Source organism: Anser cygnoides, chromosome 3, assembly GCF_040182565.1.
Source record: "Anser cygnoides isolate HZ-2024a breed goose chromosome 3, Taihu_goose_T2T_genome, whole genome shotgun sequence".
Classification (NCBI taxonomy): Eukaryota; Metazoa; Chordata; class Aves; order Anseriformes; family Anatidae; genus Anser; species Anser cygnoides.
Window position 1 is genome coordinate 66,951,287 of NC_089875.1, and position 24,857 is coordinate 66,976,143.

At 34.3% G+C, this 24,857-nt stretch overlaps 1 protein-coding gene and 1 long non-coding RNA gene across 16 annotated transcripts in view; one reads left to right on the forward strand and one right to left on the reverse strand.

Moving 5' to 3' along the window:
• Positions 1-24,857, forward strand: part of TRDN (triadin) — a 241,357-nt gene that overhangs the window by 91,529 nt on the left and 124,971 nt on the right. For all 15 annotated transcript variants that reach the window (XM_066994338.1, XM_066994348.1, XM_066994343.1 and 12 more), the window contains one exon: positions 15,473-15,544. In XM_066994338.1, the coding sequence (XP_066850439.1) occupies positions 15,473-15,544 (72 nt within the window). The remainder of the gene's footprint in view (positions 1-15,472; positions 15,545-24,857) is intronic.
• Positions 3,705-11,704, reverse strand: LOC125182960 (uncharacterized). Its single transcript, XR_007163855.2, has 3 exons — positions 11,624-11,704; positions 6,669-6,789; positions 3,705-4,210 (listed from the first exon to the last, which is right to left on the reverse strand). It is a non-coding gene; the product is annotated as an uncharacterized lncRNA (long non-coding RNA).

Sequence of the window (24,857 nt, forward strand, 5' to 3'; positions counted from 1 at the left end):
ATTAAAGGAGAGAGAAATATTATATCACTTCTAGGATGATTTTTAAAGATAGCCAGTTATAAATGGGTGGACTGGTCTTCATCTAGTCTCAGAGTGAGAGAAGCAGAGAAGCATTAAAAACAAAAACAAAAACAAAAACAAAAACAAAAACAAAAACAAAACCTTCCAGAGACCTTCAGTTATGCTTTGATTTAAAAAGAAAGAAAGAAAAAAACTCCCTGTAGCAGATGTGATTCACACATCTGTATGATTAATAAATCACAACATGAAGAGTTGCATGGAGCTCTTCAAGATCACCCTCAGAGTTCTCCTGACATCTGCAAGAAGCTTTGACACGTGTCAGAGCGCTTTCTCCAGACAACTCCCTGGGCTGTTTGGTACTCTCCAAAGGCAGAGCAGACCTGCTGTTGGAAGGGAGTTTTGGAGAAGATGGCTTTTCATTTTTGACCTCTCCAGCCACAAGGAAACTGTGAAGACCATGAAGGGGAGCAGGGACTCTGTAGTGAGTGGAATTTCAGAAGATGAAAGACACAACCATCTGCTCTTGCTTTCTGATGTTTGCGTTGTGTCACTTCACTGTGCTATGACAGAGCTTTTCTGAGAAATCACAGGGTAAACAGCTGAACAAATATTCAATGGACATTGAGTGTCAGTTAGCCTTGTGGGTAGACAAATAGAGAGACAATTCAAGACCCCAGAAAGTGGAAACAACTCACAAAAATGCTTAAATATAGGTGGAAAGGAAAAGGGTAGCTCCTTAACTTAGGATCTCCAAAAGTCCAACAGTGCCTATACTTGTAAAACAACTGCTTTTTGACATAAATCATTTGTCTACATATGAAGTTAAATGCTGTGAATGGTTTTCGTGACAGAGCATGATATATATTTGTAAGAAGTAAAATAAAACAAAGCCTTCAAAACAGGCTTTAGTCAATTCACAGTCTGTGAAAAACTATGCTGAAACATCCAGACCATGTCTCTGAGAAGCAAGATAAAGGCCAGGTATGCCCAGCTTTGTGCTCTCTATAGAAATTGCTGAGGAGTGTGCCACCTAACCACACCTCAGTTAGTGTTTGTTACTGCCTTTCTCAGGCAACATGCTCATTTCACACTGGCCTTTGTGAAATGAAACATGATAATTCATTTTCTTGAATAGATAAAAGTGGGGAAAACAACAGAACACCAAGTCCCTTTAATAGCCATAATATCCAATTAGCTTTACAATCTGATATATTTTATCCTTTTGTCAGTTTATATATTTTATGTTAAACTACATTGTCCAAACAAAGAGATCTAAGGCAAATTCAGCTAAGGAATTTAATTACAGTCACCCTGACACCACAATACTTTCAAACTAGGAATCATTTCTGTCAGCCCCACTATTACCATTTGTGAAAGAGAAAAAAATATATATATAATATATATAAAAATAGAAAATTCCTTTATATAGGTGTATTGCCTATTATGTAGAATATTTTAAATATTTACACCCTATATGAATTTCTATCTTAGTGACTTTCATAAGAAGAGTATCCTGCTCATTACTTTCTTTAGGCACAATACATGGATTTATATGTCAATAATAACAATGCCATTCAGTATATATTCTTTGATGGTATTTTTGGAATTTCTGTATTAGTGAAAAGATCATTTTATTTACTGGCAATATTATCTGATTTTAGGTTTATGTAAATTTTATACAAGAGTATAAAGAAAAGTAGACCATTTAACATAGCATTTTATAGTTACCATATAATTAAGAGCAACACTTAGATTCTTGCATTTCATTAATTATGTACACATTTTAAAAGATATTAATACATTTTGACAATAACCTGAATTGGAGGTCAGTTTACACTCTTGCTTTGATTTTAAGAAGTGAGGCTGAAATGTTGTTCATTTACTCTAAGCTTTGTTTTGTTACTGTAGACTTAGCTTTAAAAAATGAATGAAGTATAGGTACACTGTACACAGTGGATTCATTGGAAACTATAGAAGGGAGAATTTTTGCTAGGCTGATTCATGGAGCATCCACATCCACTTTCTTATTTCTCTGGCCTGTATTTGTCCCTGACTTTGAGTATTTTCATGCAAATCTTCCTGTAACTCCCAATAATTATATCAATACCAACTAACTTCCAAGACTTCAATTTTACTGTATGTAAAAGAGAGTATCTGAGGGTCTCAGCCTTTTAGAATAAAAATGAGTGGAGTTTTAGCCATAAGCTCAGGTAGGTTTCACTAGGTGAGAAGTCCAAAACTCCTTTTTACCACTCTGCTCACCTGTTTTCCCTGCAGTATTTACCACCTTCCTTTATACAGAATAGTAGAAATATTTCTTGAACTACTCTGGCAGATCAAGAAGTTGTTCCAATGAACAAGTGCCTTTTCTTTGCAGCTACCTAAAGAAGTGAATTCTTGTGTGTATCTCTCTTTTTGCATGCCCACCTAAGCACGTGATTGTGCATGTTGCATACTGCTGAATTAAGCAATAAACATCTCTTGGTTATTTTGTCCTAATGCGGCACCCTTGTTTTGCACAGGTATATTGTATATTTATGTTTGGATTTTTTATTTTTTAATCACTTGGAAATTTATTTTAAGTAATTAGTTTTATTTTGTTTCAGTTTTGGTTTAAAAACTTACATTTCACATTACCCCGGACTCACTAATTGATGCTTTTTACAGTTACCTCATTGACAACAAAGATCATGGAAAATCAGAAAGCACAGCTGTGATGTTATTTAGATATTAGCATATCTAAAATCTTTGCACTGAAGTATCCAGTGACCATCTCCAATAATAGGTGGGATGCAAATGAATGTGTCCATAACATTTCCTTTCATCAATTTACCCTCGTATGTTTATTGTTTATATCCATGCCAGGGGATAAAAGCCAAAGTAATGTAGACAATCTTGTTAATCTTATACTGTTGATAAAATATTTGCACTGAAGAAACTCAAGTTTTCTGGCACTGTGAGAGTGTATACCGATAGTGTAAAACAGTGATCCCACCATCTCATACATTTCTCCCCCTAGGCACATATGTTTATGGGAAAAAAGTATATATATGTATAATAATAAAATAATTTAAAAATTAAATTAAATTAAATTTTAAAATTAAAATTAAGTGAAATTAAAATTAAATTAAATTAAGTTAATAAAACATAAAACAAAAAATACTGTTAATAAATTCAGGTAAATTGTGGCCAGAGTCCATGAGGAATCCTACAGCCTGTTTGGTCTTGGAAAAAAGTAACATATTGAATGACCTCCATGTGCATAATTTTCTTACAAGACTTGACTCTTCTTTTCCATTGTCAAGAGCTATTCAGTCAAAGAGCAGGGATTATTTCTATAACACAAATGTGGTAAGAGAATTACAAGTCAGTGCTTGTATGATACTTGCCACCTAAAATGATTTATATAGATACTGTTATAAAAATACATCAATATTATAAGATCATGGAAATAATATTTCTGTATAAGATCTTAGAGCATTGAATACCTAATTTTGAAAGTAAAATTGTCTGCATTTACTGTGGGTGGGCTGTAGCACTGGAGTTAAATACTTGCCCTCTGCTGTACTGATAGCTAAACTCTTTAAGCTCTTGAACTATTTTTAAGTGTCACTCCTGCTTGATTAAAGACTAGGATGTGTTGTGGATATATCAATGACAAGGTCTAACTTTTCACCTTGTTACATCAGATTTACTTGGGGGTAAATTTGGTATGAGAGTAGTTCCTCTGGGGATGTATTTGATGCACTGCAGTTGAAAAATCAGTCATAGTAAATAAGAAAATAACATGATATCTGCTTCTTGTTCAGAGAAATTCTGCATGAGAAACTGTGGAAAGAGTTATAGGCTTACATGTTTCACAGAGAACACAAGATTTTTTTTATTTTTTTTTTCTAGAGATGCTTTCTGATGTTCCCTACTCAATAGCCCTCTCCCCAGATTAAAAAAAAAATAAAAAATATTTTCATTAGTGAAATGCTAGAATGAGAGTTTTGGAGCTGTGACTTCGTTTTCAGAGCTGATGGTTAATTGTCCATATTTGTTCATGAAAAAAAAAAAAAGTTTGTATGATGAAACACTTGTCAACACTTTTGTCTCCACTAATGACATAAATGAAGATGATATAATGACAGAAGCATTTATTCCACTCATGATCTTCTGGGAGAGTTCTGATTACTTTTCAAATAGTCTGAAAGGAAAGAAGTAATAAAGAGTAATTTTAAATATATGTATGAGAAGTTTAACATTGTTTTAATTATTGAAATATGTCTAATTTATTAATGAGCAAGTTTTGTAATACTTTTAGCTGTCATTTACAGTCTAAATATTGCTTCTTTACATTTCTATTCCGTTATGCAAAACTATGAGATGTCCACTGGTGTCATTTTAATTAGGTTCTTGTCTATGACTCACCTCTCACCCCAATAGCTGTGTCTATTTGGGTAAACTCTGAAATGACATTGATCTTTTAATGGGGACGTTATCAGCACACAATCCTGACACCATCCCACAGAGGCAAAACAGCTATCCATTATTCCCTGTTTATATCATCCCACTGTGAATCAAAGCCAGATGCTGGCACATGAAGCAGCATCTGTCAACACTGTTATGGCACTTTATTGTAACTTTGCCAAAAAAATTTCAAACGACTTTCACTGTCTCAGAAGCAGCTACCCAGGGAATGCTTGGCATTCTTATTCTGTAGAGGAGGATTGATTTGTTTCTTTAATAGCTCACTGCAAGCCACTCTGAAGAGTCAGTCTTATGTGATTTAAATGAGGCTAGATCCTTGATTTTAATAGAAATAAACCATTCTAATATGGGATGGCAAAGACACTAGACTAGCAAAAGTAGTCTCACACTTTTATTATTGTTTTTTATTATCATTCTTATTTCATATAGTTCAGAATCCATTCAGAATTTCAAAATCAAAGGTCATTTAAAAAAAATACTAACAGTATCTGAAAAAGCTGGTTGTATTTTGGAGAATCATCAAAAGACTCAGCAACTTTATGTTAGAAAGTAAAGTATTCAGAAAGTAAAGGCAAAAATGTGCCCCCCCGCAAAAAAAAAATAATAATAATAATAAACAAACTAACAAATATTGTGAATTAGTTATTACATTTAATGATTCATTGTCATCATTGGTTTCCTGTTAGAAATATTACTATAAATACTGATGATGGTATTTCAAGCAGGTTATAAAATGGAAGCATTGTAGAGTTACAAACCCTTTTTCAGGACTCATTATAATTTTCAGAAGTGAATTCAATATGAAAAATAGCCACAGACTAGCAATTTAAGCCAAAAGTAGCTTTATCCATAATTTTGGAGCAAAGCTGGCAAGGAAACAACTCAGAAGCCTAAAAAACAGTATAAGCCTGTAAGACCATATGTTTGCTTCTTAGAGCTTGGATGGCTTAAAGTATGAGAAAATGTACAATTCCTGAAAGAAAGAGCCTCTTTTTCAAGCCTGTATTGATTAGCTTTTAAAAAACAGTATAATGGAAAAAAAAAAAAAACACTATTATGTCTATTGAGGATTTTGCTGATAGTATCTGTATTTGGAGCACACATAGGATTAGTTATTTATAGGAATGGGATACCATTTTCAACAGAGCTGAGACTGTGTTATTAGTAAGGCTGGAAGAAAAAGCTGTCTCTGAAGTCAGGTGCATATAACTGACAAACTTCTGTTGGTAGGGTTCAGAATTTACCATGACAGATTATTCTTTTAGCAAAAATTATTAGTTTAGGCAAATTTTTTTAGACATTTCTGAAACTTAGAAAGATATTTTTTGTTGGCCATTTAAAAATGCCTCCTTCAGCCCTTCCCTTTCAAATGTTTTGTGTATTCTTAGACTAACTAAAAGTGGGACTCACTAGAAGGCTTAAGTGTTTCACAGTTTGGAATGCCTGCTCAGCAACATCTACTCAGCAATTAGTATAGTCAAAAGGAGTTTAGGATTATCTATCAGATCCATATATATGTACCTCTTGGTTCTGCCGTTTCCTAGAGAGCAAGCTAGAACTACGAAATGATTTTGTGTTTGTGATATCGAGCGCGACAAAATCTGTATTTTCACTCACCAGGATGTATATTTCTAAACCTAAAGAATCAACTACCTTTAGAATATACTTCTGAAACTGTCTTAGGGAAGTTAACTTCTAGGCAAGTATCTTTCAACTTTAATAGAATGGAAGACAGCTGAAATCTATGCAGTGTGCCCTTAAACACTTTTTGAAGCTGAATACACTGAAACATAAGAAAGAAGGAAATGTGTACAGTGAAGTGCTTCCAGTTCCCTTTTGAATTTTTTGTTAATGGCAAAACCTTTAGTTCTGTTATGGGACTGAGAGAAGTTACTCTCTTCAGCCAGCTATAGACTCTCTGTTGTCTCTTGTGTCAAAGGATGAAGCTCAATTTTAACAGGGATGGTACCTGGTCATCATACCTCACAGATAAGAGCACAGGCAGTATTACACTTCAACAAGATATATTCTCTTGGAGCACTTCCAGATTAGCAATAATTCCTCACCTTTTCTGTTCTGAAAACATGCAATGCAGAGGACCGAAAAACATGCAATGCAGAGGACAGAAGACTGTTCCTCTGTCTCCTAAGCAGTTTATGCTCTCCCTCACTTGCCACCTCCTTCTGCAGATATTCCACAGCCATAGCGGCAATTGGGTGTGGCAGGTCCATTCCTTTCACCTTCCTCTGTTTGGGTACTTCTTACTTTTGCTTTACATTTTCTTTCTGTGCACATCTTGTCAAAAAAAAAAAAAAAAAAAGGCAAACATGCACCTTCCTAACATACACCTGGAATGAGTCAAGACTGATTTTTTTTTTTCTTCATCAAGAAATGCTATTCTTCCTTTCAGTACTTCAGTTTCCTTCCTTTTGTTTCATTTTGTCCTTCAATACACTCAGTAATAGGTGACAGAGTAAATTACATACAGAGTTCAAAAGACATTCAGTGCCCACACACAGCATTAAGCCTAAACAATGCTTTTATCTTTTTCAGTTAAGCTTGACAACAGAGTCCTTTCTTTGCATGTGATATTCACTCATATAATTGCTGGAGGTTGGGGAGCACTGTGTTTCTAGGCAGCAGTTATTTTGTGAAAAACCATACATGGCGTGTGATTTTAGTCCTGGAATATTTTGGTGGCATATAGTGTCATCTTTATGTAGAACTGCAAAATGAAATGTTTGCAATTCATTGCACCTCACTTCGATATCCAGAAGTTAATTGCCAAACTCTAACCTTTAGCTGTTTTTATAGCCAATAGTATGAAATGGAGGCCTCCAGAGTACAATTTCATCCCAACAGAGATGCCTAAGATATAAAAGATGAATCACCCTTTAAAGGTACAAATTTTTATCCATTGACTATAAATGGATCCCTTGGGTGACTTATCTAAATTTAACTGTCTGAAAGTTAACTTTTAAATGTCTAAAGCTAGTTGAGAAAGAGCCTACAAACATTCAAGAAGTATACTAAAAACTTTCAAGAAAAGGTTTAATTTAAATGAAGACATAAAAAGATGTGTTTTCATATAAGATTTCAAATGGCATTATTAGAAGTAGCTGTTGGTTTAGCCAAGAAACCATCAGTGCCACCCTGAAAAGTATGAAAAGTTGAAGAAAGGATAACAGCATTTTCTGAAAGACAGAAGGGTAAAAGGAAGAGGAAAATAATTTCTTGGAAGAATATGGAGACCATTCACATTCCGAATGTACCAAACAAAAGTTCCTTGCAACGTTCCTTTCCCCATACACACACACAAAAAAAAACATAGTTTCCCAAAAATCATAGAAGAGGCCTGCAGCACAAGGGTTGGAACTTATGAAAACTAATCCCAGGACTATTTTCCAGGAATATTTTTCCTCTACAGGAAAGAGAATATTTCCTGGGAAAAGGAAATGGAGCAGAAGAATCAGAAATTAGCAAAATGGGGTTGGACAAAGTGATGATTATTTCTAGTATTAGAGTTTTTCTGCTCCAGTGTATTTCACCATCTTTCCTATCATTTACATGAAAGCAGCTTTACTTGAAATTGTTTCAACCTGCAACAGTTCAAGACATGTATACTGTTTTTCTGTAGAAACTACATTTCATGAGAAGTTTTGCATCAAACCTAGCACCATCACGTTATGAAGGATGTAGCTTTCAGTCTCGAATTTCAAAGTTCTGTATTATCAATATGTCATCTTCTTGTGATTCTCCAAAATATTACAGACAAGGCACTTTTAGAAGAAAGAGAAAGTTCACTGAGTTTATCAATAAAACAGAGCCTAACCTTCAAAGGTATAAGGTACTTAACGCCTACCTAACACTTAGCTCTCGTTGATTTCAGTGGGAGTGAGGAACAGGAGCTAGTACCCAACACCTCTGCACAATTAAGCCCTACTCCTGATATTTGATCTAATAAAATCTTTCAGCTTTTTTCCCTCTAACTTTGAATTGTGTTATTGAAATACTAATTTCAGAAAAATTGTTATAGATTCACTCTCTGAGGTGATGCTTAGCTATAGACAAGAAAAGTAAGAGTCATTTACTTTTTCTTCCTCATTCTGTTTGAGAAGTTAAAAATTTCTTGGCTTTTGATCACATCCATGTGGGCTCAGTTGGACTTCCAGTGCTTTCTGTACTAAATTCATTTCATCAAACTTCTCTAATTGTAGTGAGGGTTTATAGCATCTGTAATTTGATTTTATTAATGCCAGGCTGTCATTTAGCAAGGCTTGATGTATGCACTCTTTCTTGAAGACAACATAAAGTTTTAGCAGTCCTGAAGTAATGTCTAGATAGCTTTCTGACTTCAGCACTGGATGTTTCTGAGATGTAGTTGGACTGATGCTATTTTACAGATAAACCAGATTCAAATAACTCATAAATTACTGAGCAGTGATCCCATTGCACAGCAGTGTCTATTGCCTTTCAACATAACAGCTTATCAGTCCCTTCCATTTTGTTTAATTATTAGCAGCAAGTATTTAATTACACAGTTTTCTTTTCACTGTTTTAATTATTTTCCTGTGGATACTTCATATTGTGAAAAGTATGCATCTATACCAACTTCAGACATTCACGTTAATCATGCTAGGGATCACTGTATACGAAACCACTTTATTACGGTTATTTAGGGAGAGAGAGAGAAGCTGAATATGTCTTTTCATTTTATAATCTCTTTTTCCAGTCTTTTTGCACTCCAGTATGCAACAATAACAACCTATTATTTTCATACAATAATCCATCATTTTCACTGCCCATGGACTCAGCTCTTTGAGATCTAGCTTTAAATATTTCTAAACATAACATGTAGGATTATCTTTACCTGCTAAATGCAGGTGATAAGTAGCACAAGGAAGTGGAGACAACAGAGGGAGCTGAGTAACATGTGATGATGACACAATACAGAAACAAACTTACATAAGTTGGTATTAATAAACTTCCCACTCATTAACCCATGGCCATGCTGAGTAAAATTTGCTTTGCAATGTACAGTTCAAGTATGGAGCAAAGACTTGCCTCCAGCAATTACTGGTGACATAATGAAGTGGGATGTTGCAACACTATAAATTTGACACTTCAATTCAATTTTCTTTTAAAGTCAGGAAAGGCTGTGTGACTTAATGTATAGTGAAAAATCTCTTAAAACTTTACTCCTTAACAACTTCAATCTTCTGAACATAAGCATTAGAACAGCTTTTACAAGATACAGATTGAGGTAAAGAGGGATTTGGAGCCTCAGTGTGAAAAAACCTCTGGAAAAGAATTCTCAACAAATAAATTGTTGCAAGTAGATTTAACTGCACAGCTCCGTGGTGCAACCAAGATATACTGCATAGATTTCTGTCTGGGATCAATAAAGCTGGAGTAGTTGAAACCAGCAAATACCACTCCCCTAAGTCTGCCCATGCCTCTCTTGCTTGTACTTGCTACGTACATTTGTACCGAGTGAGATACAAACCCACAGGAAAACAAAAAAATATCAAGCAAATTCCAAGTGACTTTAATCGGGTTTGGTGGCTGCATGAAAATGTACTAACTAATGTTCACAAAACTCCAGGAATCTGAGCCAATAAAAACTCATGCCTGTTCAATTACCAAATCAAATTGAGTTAGAAAAAGCATTTTCTGTTCAGAAAAATCATTTAAAATTTATATGGATTTGCATATATACGTGCATGTATATATACACACGTGTTCATGGCTGCACATATATCTAGTATATGTTATATAGATGTAAACATATAATTGTATTAAAAACAGAGGACTATCAAGTTGCTGCTGCCTTTTGCTTGGCTTCTTGAGAAGGGAAATTTAATCCTTCCCCTACTATATTCTGAAGAGCATTTAGATTATCAGTTTGCAACCATCCTTCCTACACTTTCACTGTTAACCTAGTGGTCCTTGCTTTTAACTTAATAGGTGGATGACCTCCCAGGGGCATTAGATTATTTATAATAAGCTTGAATTTTTTATCTCTGTGTTGAGGGAGGGGAATCTCTCAATAACATGTTTTATGCATATGTTAGATACTATGTAGGGTTCCAATAGCATCTGTGCTATTTTTAATGCATTTTAAACCCAAGTGGAACATATAGATAGATTTGTCATTTTCTTATACATCATAATAGTAACTGGCAGATAACCAGTATAAGAGAATATTATAAATTATTGTATTGTAATTAGTAATTGCTGGATATACTGTAACAGTGTTTTTCCTAGGTGCTATCAACCTCATGCAAAATGAGAGTTTCATTGCATATTGGATAATCGTCCATTTATAAATGGCCACATCCTCAATGTAATTGAAAAACAGAAATGCATATTGTCTACCGGGATAAACATCTCTAAATGTCTCCTTCTATTAATAATTAATTCTATCTGTCACTGTTAAAAATTGAGTTCCTTATGGGTAATTAATATCCTGTTTTTTTTTCAGATTTTACATATTTTTTATCACTTTTAAAGCCTGTGGACTACATAAAGATTAGTAAATCAAATCCATTACACTTGGTCAAAGTGGCTGCCTCTATCCCAGATATCTATTCGGACTGGAGCCTGACCCTTGCTAACTCCAGAAATGAGCCAATGAATTGTTTAAGACAGTGCTACTTGGTATAGGTCAAAATTATCAGAGGCCATTCAAAAAATATTGTAGATTACATATGCCTGAATTCCAGAGCCGAGTACCATTCCAAGGCACCATTTAATTTACTAGTCTGCATAAAACCATCATGCTATCAGACATTACTCAGAAAGATCACCTATTTAGGGCATTTTCATTTAAGTTCCTTTCCCAAAACAAGTATTTACATTGTTCAGAATAGTTACACAAGTTCACCTCTTGATTGTCAGCTATTCTGTCTTAATGCAAAAAATTTCTTCATATTTTTTCATACACTAATACCAAGTCAGGAAACCCTTCCCCATAGCAATGACAGCCTAATGTCTGAAGAGTAACACCTAATAACAAGGGAGGCTCATCTTTAACTTCAGGTAACTTATATGTCAAAACTGGAAGACTAGACAGAACAGTGGGATTCCATTAAGATTTCAATCCTCTAAAAGCATTTTTAGCACTTACCTCATTCTTCTAGTCCTTGTTCCAAGCTTCATGAAGCATTTGATCTGAATCTATGTTTCATGACAAATGACTCTGCAAAGAGCTTGCTTACCTGATTTCAATTATTTCTACTATTATTAAGAAAAAAGGCACACCTGGGCAAATCAAGATTTATTTGAAGATATTTTTCCAGGCTATTTGAGAGGTAATACACCAAAGCATTGGTTCTGTTGGCCTGTAGGATTCCTGCTGTTCAGATAACTAAAACTTGGATGTGAGGGAGATATGAGGAAAGGTGTTTCCACATATTGCTTTCTGTGGTGACATTATTTCTCCCCCCATATCCAATTGTAATATTCTGCCATCTACAATGATTTTTGTTATTATAGAATAATAATAATTTTAGAAATATTTTCTTTAATTCCCTGAACTTTTGATTTAGAAAGGTAAATTTAAAGACTATATCAATTAAGGTCACTGCACTAGTCAAACTGGACTGATCAGGGAAGAAAGAAAATCCATATGCTTTGCTATTATCCTAAGAAATAAATTTATCCTCAGTACTTGGACATGATATGCTTGACACTATAATAAGAGACGCTATCATAAGAAAAGAAAGGTAATTAAAGTTCGCCTTGTATTCCTTATCATGCAATATATAATCTAAAATATTCATCAAACAAATCAGAAGGATTTTCTTCATCACATCTCAAACAATTTAATAAACACCAATGACAGATTTTTCACAGAGCTTGAGGACTGTAGCTTAGTTTCAATGAAGTATTCATTTAGTATCTAGTGCCTTATAGCTCCTAGTCAGCTTTGCAGCATTTTTTTTTTCCTTTCAGGCAGTGGAGGAAGCTACTCACATCTTAACATGACCTTTTTTTTTTTTTTTTTCTGTGTGGTGAGCACATTCTAATGAGCTTAAAGTTAAAACTTTCCATTCTGCATCAGTTTCCATGAGTTGTAATATGTTGTCAGATAGCTATAAACAATATCACACATGAAGGAGGTATCTGTAGCACAACTGCATGAACTAATTATACATAGAAATCTAAAAGACAAATCATTCTTTTTAGCTTATCACATAGTGGAAAAATAAAGACTACATGTGAAATCAGTAGTACAGTACATGTGAAATGAGAAGTAATAAATATGCAGTCATTAAATTCCAAAGCTGTGATGTGGCTGCATTTTTTAAGCAGAGAAGTTGTATGTCCAGTAATAACAGTAGCAATCTGGATAATGACTTCTCATGATTCATGGACTATACTGGTTGTCCACCAAGATCATTGGAAATATCCTGACTTCCTTTCATTTACATTGTGGATATGTGTCCAACTGGCCACTGCTGAAATCAAGATAGTAGACACCATTAACACTAATGGTCTGATCTACTGAGGCCAATTCCTTACTTCTATTTGTGAATTCTCTACATTGCAGAAAGCCACTTACACTTTATAACTTACAGAGGAAAGAAAAAGGTAGAAAAAAAAAGAAATTTGACTTAGGATATCCCCTTTAACATATTTCATCAAAAGAATGGATAAAATATTTATTTAGCTACTGTCCTTTGCATTCCCATCAAAGTGAATAGAAAGACATTTAATAACACATGGAAACATTAAAGAAGCTTTTTATCAGAGTGGATTGGAACCTGCTCAGAACAAACATTCTAGCCTAAGGGAAAGTTTTTGATCTGTGAAGCTTAAGCTTTTGGTGCTTAAAACACTCTCATATTAGATCATGTGGTCAATTTGCATGAAATAAATGATTTGCTTAAAACTTGTAAAACTATAAAATAGAACTTGACAAGTCATTAGCAATAAGTGGTATCGCACTGGCATTATACTAACTAACACTGGTGCAATCATTAGAAAAATGCTACTACAACAAAGAACAGGAAAATAATGGGGCCATCTTGTACTTTGACCTGAAGGTGCTAGATCATTGTCCCACACAGCAGACATCACACTGCAAGCTAAATTATTCTCTGTCCTTCTTTATCTACTCAACATTCTGAGCCACAGTCCTTTACTACCTTTAACACAAAACAATTGTTCCAAATTGTAAAATTTAACACTTTTTCCATCTAGGGATAGGTGATCTAGTTTAGGTAAAGGCAAAGAAAACAAGAAAAAAAAATTAAATATTTAGGTGTTTTTTTTTTAACTTTAATCAAAACGAGGAGAAAGAATAAGATTATTTACCCATTCTTCATTACATGTTACATTGTTTTGGTTTTCTTTGTGAAATAGGGATTCAATTAATGAAGCTTCTCATTGTTGACAGAACTTATGAGTGTAACTTTTAGATTCTTGACGGAAACAAGTGGTATTCAGCATCTTGTTAGCTTAGTTTAGAATTGCAAGATGTTCATTTGAAACACAAAATGTTTGGAAAAATATGGCTAGATATCTGGATTTCTGAAGTTTTCCTATAGTTCATTTCAGTCACATGAGGCTACAGTCATTCTGTGGTGAGATTGGTAAATATCCTTTTGTGGTTACCACCAAAACAGTAAATAGGTGTAAAACCTGAGATTTTTTTTCATTTGTTGCACAGTGCCTTCAGTACACTTATTTTGTCAGTGTCTCAACATTTTTCCAGTGGCTCAGACATGTGAGTCAGTTTGAGCAATTCTATGTGTGAATTTTTTTACAATTAACAGGTGAACTAAATTGTGTGCTTGCAAATTATTTGCCTGCAATCATACACATGCTGATGAGATGAAATAACATTGAGACCATAGCGCTCAAATCCCACTGCTGTCTTCAAGATGATGATTTTCTTACGCATTCCCCATGAGTATACATACCTTTGTAAAATGAGAGGGGTAAGTATGATAGTGCAATTTCAAAGGATCATTAAGATATTTATTTCTCTTCTGAGTCTATCACCAGTCATGAGGCATGGCTTTCAGTTTTTGTTGTAGATCTGGAGCTGAAACCTAACAACTTCATTGCATGTGGGCTCAGTTGCAGTGAGTATGTGCTAGTGCATATGACTATATTTTTATTATATTTCACAAATTAATTTTATTTCACAGGATACCCAAGAAACTGTACTTTCCAAGTGACCATGACAGGATAGCTAATAAGCATAAATAGCAGAGAAAGAAATTAGAAGGAAATAAGGAGACTGCAAATAGGCATTAAAAAACAAACAAAAAAACCCCTAAGTAATATAAAAGTATAATACATCTGTTTGTGAATACTTGAGGAAAATAAGTGAAAATATTTTTCATAAAGCATTGTATCTGGACATGTACTTAGCAGAGGAAGTCCTAGTTCAATTTTGTGAGAAAGTACAGTTCAACACTCCAAGAGAGTTGAGGTATTTCACTCAGCAGCTGGAATCAGAAGCTAGTCAGTGTTTACAGTGCATGACCTTCTTGGTACTGGTAAATTAAGAATAATCGTTGAGGATAAGAAACAAATGTTTTTTACCAGTCTTTCAAGAAGTTCATAATAAGTGGACTTGAGGGAACAACTAAAGATCATTTGCTTGACAGAAGAAAATATGCTTTTACTGTAGAAGAGGCATCATGAATATGTAACTTTATTATTACAATAGTATTCTTCTGAGGTTTTTAGTCTAATGAAGAAAAATAGATCTGTAAGCATTTCAGCACATGCTTGAGTCACTTGGTCTTTATAGATTTAAAATGTATCTCTTTAAAATAATTATGATATTTTTTGAGAAATACATTTTCTTCCTATGATGTCTAGAAGATAATAGCTTTTATGCACAATGTTAGATTTTAAACACAAAAAATTCTGAAGGGAGCTCATCCTTCTACTGAATGTGCACAGCCTGTTATTAAATGCATTAAATCCATGTTTCTTAACCTGTGTACTCGTGCAGGACATAAGGAAATGGCATCACCTCGTCTTCTTCTAGAACATAGTCCAAGAAAGAAAACAGCAGCTATTGAAGGCAAGTTTGAGTCTTTTCCTCCTTTATTGTCTTCTACTTATTAACTTGACTCTCTGTTTAATGGATTTTGTTTATAAATATAACCTGTATTACAAAACAGATGAAATGACTAGGGCTAGTTTTATGAATGGTGCAATCATATTTGCGTTACAAATCTTCCTTTCAGTAGTCCCACAGATGGTTCAGTGGATTTCCTGCATGAAATAGATTGCAGGACTAAAACCCAATCTCTAAAATTCTTTGGATGGTGTAGCTTATATAGTAACTTAGCTATAAGTTGCCATCTAACTGTAAAGCATAATCAGCATTATCCTCTTAATTTACTTTGGATTACTATTTCAGCTATTGTAATTCAGATGTGGTTTTTTTTTCTGTATATTATCTACAATAATGAAGATAATATTTCTGGCTGTATATTTATCTCTTTTGCAAAAACCACTGAAAGAAAAAATGAGAAGTCAGAGCTTACATTCAGAAGATTAAAACATAACTCTGCAATCAAATTATATTGTTTACAGTCTAATCATATCAATAAACTGGTTGAAATATGCGTTTCACTTTTAAAATGGACTATACCTGATGACTTAAAACCATTACTGCAACACATTCTTGGTCTCTATACTAAAATATTTAATATTATAAAATACATGAGTCTTTTTATGTAATCATTTATCAGATTTCATATAGTAAATTTGTTTAGTCACACCACAGCACTTACTTGTAGAGGTCTTAGTTCTATGTTATTCAGAAAGCAGTTGTGATCTAAAATAAAAGCAGATGGAGTGGCAGAAGCATAACTAGCAAATGCTACAAGGTTTGCCTGCATTTGAAAATGGAAAATGAGAGATTTTGGCAGAACCTGTGACTGAAACAAACATTTAAATTAATTTGATTTCTATAATGTGTTTATTTTCAATCAGAATGTTTAGATAAAAACAGGTAAGTGACTTACTATCTCTCTTCCCCTTTTACCTCAAATAAATATTTCTTGATGGATACATTCTTGGAAGGAGTACAAATCTGTATTTACTTTGACACAACATAATATATAAATAGATTTGCCATCCTGCTTGTTTAAGGCAAATGTTTGAACCCGGCTTATCAGCAAAAAGAAGTCCCTGAAATGTTAAACATTGTTATCCACCAATTAGCCATAACGAAAAAAAGGCATAATGGAAAAAGACGTCTGCATTTGTTGAGTGATAAACTTAATCTTTAAATATAACTGTTATACAACATGAACTAGAATCAAATTAACATTAAGTTCTTGATTTTCAAAATCATGAGGTGCATGCAATTACTGCAATTGCACACAGAAATGACTATTTATGACCAGTTACACATTTGTGGGTTTCATTAGCTCATTTATGCATGCAATTGAGGTAATTGTGAATGTAAATTAGGCAAACACCCATTTGGCAAACAAATTGTGGGACAGATTATGCACTCAGAAACATACAACTAAATACTTTTTAAGGCTCAAGACCAGTCACTAGGATGCAACACCACTCATGCAAGAGTTTTGAAGGAAAGGAAGAAGGAAGAATTACTGTGAACTGCTGTTGTGAAAAGCTGTTATATTGCACTATTGTGTGGTTTCCAAATACGAAAAGCAAGCATATATATATTTACATATATAAAGGCTTTAGGAAACTTAAACTCTGGAGCTTTATTTCAGCCCTTGGGAAAATAATTAATTATGAGACTAGCTGGCATAATATCAGAAGGGAGAAAGAGAAGTAGTCAGAGAAATTTAAATCCCTGGAATAGCTGAAGAGACATCTATCTGTGTCTTCATAATGTTTGCATACCTTTATGAGTAGTACATTGCTATTACTGAGCAGGAGAAGGGACAGGTTGAAACAAAATACTGGTTTTATTGTAAATACAAAGATAGTATTATAAATTCTAAGGACAGTGAACAGGTACAAGCATTCATTGATTGAGAAATGTACTTTATGGAAGAAAGTGGCCTGGCCTTCGATAAAAGTAACCAACCCTGAATAAAAAGTAAAACTTTAGGAAGTAACAGAATGGTTGTCACAGAGAAAAATCATGAAACCAATCTATTTAGACCTTAGGCATTCCAACTCAGTGGCATTCAGAGATTAGATACAAAACCATGCAGATGGTAAAAGCTGAAAATACTTTATTTTTTTTTTAACTACTGCCCTGTTTTGCCACTGACTTCTTAGGTAATCTTGGACCGTTTTTGTTTTCTGATAATGTGAAAGTAGTGGCAGTAGCATATGTCTAATAATTTTAAGTGTTTTATACTTTCAGATAGAAAGCTTTTCCTGGATAGTATCCAATACCCAGTAGAAATCATTCTCTGCTGAATTCATAAGGTCTTAGAAAATCAGCACATTGTTGTTATGTTTTAAATATCAACCTTTCTCTGCTTGTCACTGTCATTCTCTCTTCCTTTGCCTCCATTGTAAGTCTTTTGTAGACAGTGACTACGTAAGATAATCTTAACCTGTATTCTGTTTTGTGTAGTATGCAATAAAGTGCATTGAAACGCATGCATATGAACTGAACTTCTCAGATTTCTCCTGGTAGGAAGTCAACATGCTTTGTGCTCATTTAATCAGAAGGGAAAAGGGGAAAAAATCATTTCTGTTCCATTTCATGGTGGTTTGGCCCTTTTCAAAAAAAAAAAAAAAAAAAAAAACTTGCTGTCTTCAGATCTTACACTCAAAGTTCAATGAAGAGTTTGAAGCTTTAGGCTACAAACAGAAAAGAATAACCAAACCAAACCCAAACAAATCTAACCAAAATAAATCAAACCAAAACAACCACAACAAAAAGATCCAGTAACAACAATCAAGGGAAATAAGGAAAGGAAATTTGTGAAGAGGAAGACACTGATTCTTACTTCTACTTGTGTTCCAAGCAAAACCTTGTTTGCCCAACCATGAAGTAAAATAACTCATTTTACATCCTTTATTATATCTTCTGGAAGTAGGACTCTCATATTGGCTGACACTGTGACACTGCCATCTAGGTAGGATGCTGGTGCTTGCTGTAATTTGATTTTGCCTGTTTTCCATGGCTCTGTGAATTTTTGTCTGCAATAGGCATCTTCCTTGATTGTTGTCTTCTTTTAATTCTTTTAACTCTTGCTTTCTTGTGTTTTGTTACCCACTGACATCCTAGTGCGGCTCTGCAGAAAACATTGGTTTTCTGTGTGTCTGCTCTCTCAGGTCTTGACTTTTTTTCTCAATTCACACAGGTTTTAGCTTCCTCCATTTCCCCATTTGCCTGAGAAATAATTTCCCTTTCTGACAGTCCTCCCCTGCTGTGTTCTCAGGCATGGCTGGGCAATCTCTAAAGAAGATGCTGCAGTTAGACTAGAAATGTAAAAACTAAGCTCAGAAATGTAGTTAGTTATTGGTAAAACATCATATTAATTGTTACATAATAGCATTCCGTTGCTTTTCCATGAGATCAGAGTATCTTTGTGAGAAGCCTGTATCTAAATCCTTCTCTCAGTGGGAGGCATCTTAATGCATGTTACCTATGAACTCAGACAGCATGTTTTGTTACACAAAAGTACGTTGAAGAGCATTGTGTACCACCAAAAAAAGCTAAATAAATAAGTAAATGAGTAAATAAATAAATAAAAAGTAAATAAACAGCATCGTATCTGACTATGATCTTCCAGGTTGTATTGTGCTAAAAATCTGTGCTTGTATCTTTGAGTGGGAGAACATTTATTACAGAATAGTGATCAACATAATTGTTCTGATCTGCTAATGGATCATGATGGCTTTTGAAATATCTCCCTCCTTTGACTGCCTGTTCTTTTCCATATTGCTATTATTTCTGATATTAAATGAAGAAAAAAAGGGAAACATATCTGAAACATCTGTGGAGGTTTTGTGATGGAAAAAAAAAAAAAGATCACTGTTTGAATTCTCCAATTACAGTTTTGCAGAATGCAGTAAATTGAATTACTGTGGGATACGTATCTTTAACTTCCTCCGCAATTCCTGTGGAGGCTAAATTCTCATTGAAACATAAATCTGCATCTAACTTTGATGCTGTGTAGAATGTACACTATCTGACTATCTTAGGAAGAAATTCTAGTCTATATCTCAGTTCATGAATATAACATTAGGGGATATAACCAAGAGTATCTAAATTACTAAAGCCAATACACATTTTGTCAAAGCTTCCTTGATGTATAGAAGTGTATAAATCTTGTACAAATCAATCTGCCTCTGTACCGTCTGTCAATGACCTTCTCTTCTGTACACAGATTGTTCTATAAAATGTCTGGGTTTTTATGTTATAAAATCAATTACCCTTTAAAAAAAAATAAATGAAAGATACACTAGAAACCTTGAAAATATGTAGAATTTTGAATTTTTCTCCTGTCTAGAGCATTTTTAATAATGCTGACATTATTTGTGGATGAAAATTCATTGTCTGATAAATTTTAATCCAAAGGTAAATAAATAAGAAAAATGTTTATGTGAGAAATATAATACAGGGGGCTAGTTTTTAAACTAACCTGCTAAGAAAACAAACAAACAAACAAACCATTAGGATATCTTTAACAGGGTACTCTGTACATAGCATGAAAGCAAGTTTGGTTGGGTTTTGGTTGGTTGGTTGGTTGGTTTGGTTGATTTGTTTTTTTGTTTATTTGGAGAAATGTGGGCCAGACATTTCCATGAGTCTGTACTGAATACAGTAAAAGCTATGAAATCATCTACGCAAGATTTCAAAGTGATTTATTTAATGATTTAGATTAGACATTTAAGAAGTAAACTCTAATGATTTAGCTATGATGAAAAAAGCCTAACTCCACACTGTTTCAGAAAGTGCTTGACATTTTACTTAATAACATGAGGCTCTTTTATTCTAGCATAAGACAGAAAAATTAAACAGTAACTAAAAAGTGCTTAGCAGAATGTTGAAAGTGAATTAAAGTATAAAGCTACATATATTTAGAATAGATATATTACTATACTCTCTCATTTTTATTATTATTTATCCAATTTACTATATTGTTTTATGAAGTTTAAAATAAGCATTTACCAAAATCTTCCCAATAAAACAAAAACAAATAACTTTGAATATAATTTAAGTTTGAGTTTTTTTGTTTGTTTGTTTTTATTTTTATTACGTACTACAGGTAAGCAATAACCTTTTGCATATGATGAACCTGCAAACGGAGAATACTTACATGGATTAAGATTCTCTGCTCTTTCAAATGCTGAAATTCCATGAGGCAAATCCCTGAAGAAGAGGTCATATATTGCCTGGTCACCTCTTCTTCCTAAACCTCAGACATTCCTGCTCAAAAGCATGAACCATAAAAGGCATGATCAAAACCCTTCCCAGCACAGGTGACACAATTGGTGCTGCTGTCGATTCATGTTGCCTAGTAAGAATGTTAACAAGTACAGAGAAGGCTAACCCTGCTGCCTTACCTCCATTAGTTTGGATCTTGCAAAGGAAGGTAGTACCATAAGGTGTCAGTGTTCCCCTGGGAATTTAATTCTTCATCACAATCATATTTGCATCATATTTGCCATTAGCTGTTATGCAATGGATTTCCTACTGCTGGTCATGTCATGGAGGTTGGCATGCCAACTCTTTTTTCCATTAGCATGCATTTTCTGGCTTCGTTTCCCTGGTATTTGTACTCCTTTGCTCCCTACTGTGTTGTTTAGCGAGGGCAACATACGGACCCCTGCTATTAGCAAACAGTTTTGGTGCTTAATTCAACAGAGCTATGAAAATGGAGCCTGTAATCATTCCAGAAAGAAATGAGAAATACTTATGAAGGTCACATGAAAGCACCATGAATCTCAAGCATGATATTGCTGTTGCATACTTTCTGCAGAACTTGAAAATATCTCCATGAAGGAATCTTCTAAGCTGCCAAATACTATTTCAGATTAGGTTTTAAAAACAGTGAAATGGTTTCAATAAGCAAAATCAGGCTTTAGAGACTGCCTAGGACATCATGGTGTGCTATATCTCCAATGACCTGTGTGTCCAATTAGTCTTTCATTTGCTCAGTAAGACAATAAATTGTATTGTGTTAATCTGCTGAAATGCAAAGTTTAAAACAGAACTTTGCTGAAAATTTACATAATTTTGACCTAAGTACACACCTATAATTTAGGAAGAATGTGCAAGTGTGTGTATGTATGTGAGTTTGCGTGTGAGAAGAATTAATTCTAAGACAGCTAGATTAATATGATTTAAGATTCTTTGCTCTTTATTGACTTTTCAGTAGTACGGATGAGACAAGACAAAATTGTTTCTCACAGAGAAAATAATTGGGCCAACAAGGACACTCTTACTCAAGTAAGGGATTTTTCAGAAATATCTGAAGTCAATTTTGACTAGAAATTTAGATGTAGTTGAAATATTTTTTAGTTTCTTTGACATCCTGAACCAAGCAGAAATATTTCCTTGCATTCTTCTTTTAAGTATTATGGTTAATAAAAGGGTCCTGTGTGAAAACGAGTGACACTAATATCAAAAGTCAATGACCAGTCATTGATATTCTCCGCCCAAAGCAAAATGCAGAGGGGAAAGAAATCTCATCAAAAGTGTAAATGTAATGAAATCAAGAATAAAGCTTTCACTGAGTTCAGCAGAGACAGTCACCAATTAAAACAAAGGAAGAACAACTTTAATCTCCTGAAAACTAATAGGAAATAAAAATATAGCTTTTTTTTTTTTGAACGGTGATTTGAAATTATGACAACTTAATGTTTGCAGAAAAATTGAATGAAGTTTTACCTGTTGCAACCAGTCTGAAACACAGTATCACTGAAGAAGGTAAATCAACTCACTTTGATCTGTTTTATATGTGTGTGAGTACACACATACCACTGCTATTCCTTGTTTCTGCCAGGACCAGAATTAGCAGTCAAGAAAAACTGTTGTAGTATTTCACAAAGCCAGGCAATATCAAAAGCTTCTCACAAGAGCTTTTCTCCCAAGATTTCCTGACAACAAGGTTTTAGATAAATACAGATAAACCTTGTATACATGTCTGAACTTTAGAAGGCTTATTTGAACAAAAACATCTCCAAATGTCTGGCATACAGCCCCACTAGTTAGTTTTTGTTATTCCCAAAGCTCTCCACAAGAAGGTATCTGTGGCTGCATTTTACTACCCTCCTTACCTCTTCTTCTGAGAGCGGGTGGGATGCGCTGACAAGTACTTCCAGAGTCAGTGTCCCCGTAAGTACATGGAGCATCTGGAATGATATGGAGAGGAAAATCTCACAGCACCACCATCTTCAACTCCCTGGGCAGCATTCCCATGACACTATGCCTAGCAACTCACATGTATCCCTAAATTTAGATTCCCCTCAGTGCTGCCACAGTAAGACACTGGTCTTGCCATGTCTGCTTTCAAGTGGTGCGTTGTTAGCGTGTTTTTGTTATCTCCCCTCCCACTGTTGGCTAAGCATTAGTTGACGTCCCACGAGGCAAAAGACATTGACAAAACTGTTAAAGGTAATTTGGTTTGAAACACCTCTTTCCTGGGCTCTTTTGAATCTCACTTGGATTTTAACCAATGTCCTCAGGCCCTCATCACTTACTGAGAAATAAATAATTCTATCTCACATGCTTCTTTGCTTTAGGGCTGGTCACTTTTCTCCAGTCATTTCTTAGGAAAACTATATGCATTTGTTTGTTTTACTCTTTTCCCAGTCAAAAAAACAAAACAAAAACAAACAAATAAAAAAAAAGAATTTCACATTTTGTAGCACATCACTGCTTTAACTTAACCTTTTCATAGTCCTTAGTTTCCTCCTTGATCTAAACAAAACACTTTTGACAGTCTACAAAATAAGTTGACTAAATGCAACATCTATTGCTTGACTTACTGACTGAGTCTGTTACTTTATACTCCACCATCTGCTAATATCCCTATTTCATTCTTGTAAAGGTATTACAGGTTTTTGAAGGTGAAGTCTTTTTATTTGTATATCCCTTATACCCTGTGCATTAAGACATGGTTTTAGACTAGAGTTCCTGGTGGGGAAAAAGAAAAAAAAAAGAAAAGAAAAAAAAAAGTATACATCATTACTTGCATTATCAACTAAAAGTAACAACAACTACAACAATATTTTTTTCAATAGTCAATGGCATTTGAATTCCATCTTGTAGCTATCCCTGAATCATCAAAAACACCTTGTGTTTCCTTGTGTAACCTACTGTTCATGCATATTATGATCCCTCTTTATGCAGCTGATCCATGGAGATTTATAGTCCTGCTACTGCTCCTAGTTAAAAAAAAAAAAAAAAAAAATAAAGTACCTTCAATTAACAGATGGGGTTCATAGTTTTACAATGCAAAAGACCTGTCTAATCTCCTATTTATTTATTTGCTCTACCTCTTAATTTAGCTATGTACATATCGGAAGGAAAACCACTGCATTTACTGTTTCAGAAATGACAATTTTTCTGGTGTTAAATATACACTTAAATATGCCACAATCTAAATGTGAACTACTCAGGTTACAGGAAATAAATTTATTCAAGAAATGGAACTGCTTCCTTAAATCACAAATGACTCTTCCCATAATACCCATTTATCAAGTTTATCATCTCATTTACATAAACTTCTTTCAGTAGTAGGTGTACTTCTGTACAGTAGGTGCATCAAATGGGGCTAGATGCAACTGAGATTTGGATGGAAGCCTTGTGACTGTTTTTCCTGAGACTTGACCAAGATTGCATACATCGGATTGGGCAGCACTAACAGCAAATAGGGGCCACAGTCCTTTTATATTTCTCTGTAATCATCCTCTAGAAATTTCATAACAAATACAGATGTCTCTAGGCCCCCTGGGAACTAAATATTTCAACTCAAGACTCTGATGTTAGAAAATTATGTCAGTGGAATTAATTGGTGGACAGACTTAGCAATAAAACCTCTGCAGCCAGGGATATATTATCTTTGTACTTTAAGTTAATTGCAGTAAAAATTCCTGCTACCTTCCATATGTCCTCCATGCAAAGCTCCACTACTCAAAGCACCATGTCTCAGTTCACGGCTCTCAGGACAGATATGTCTCTGAACCTTGCTGTGATATTTGGAGCATATTTTATGTGGCAAAGCTGGGCACCAGAAGCTTGTGACATGGTGCACAAAGGCCAAAATAGTTTCTGATTAAAAAGAATCTTTTTGTTTGTAAGGACCTTGGGCATCCTGTGCATCACCTGGCACCAGAAATGTATGGAAGCGAAAGCAATTAATCTAACTGGAAGAATGGAGTAGTCAACAGCTTTACCAGAACAGAGGCTCTCAAAATAAATATAGATA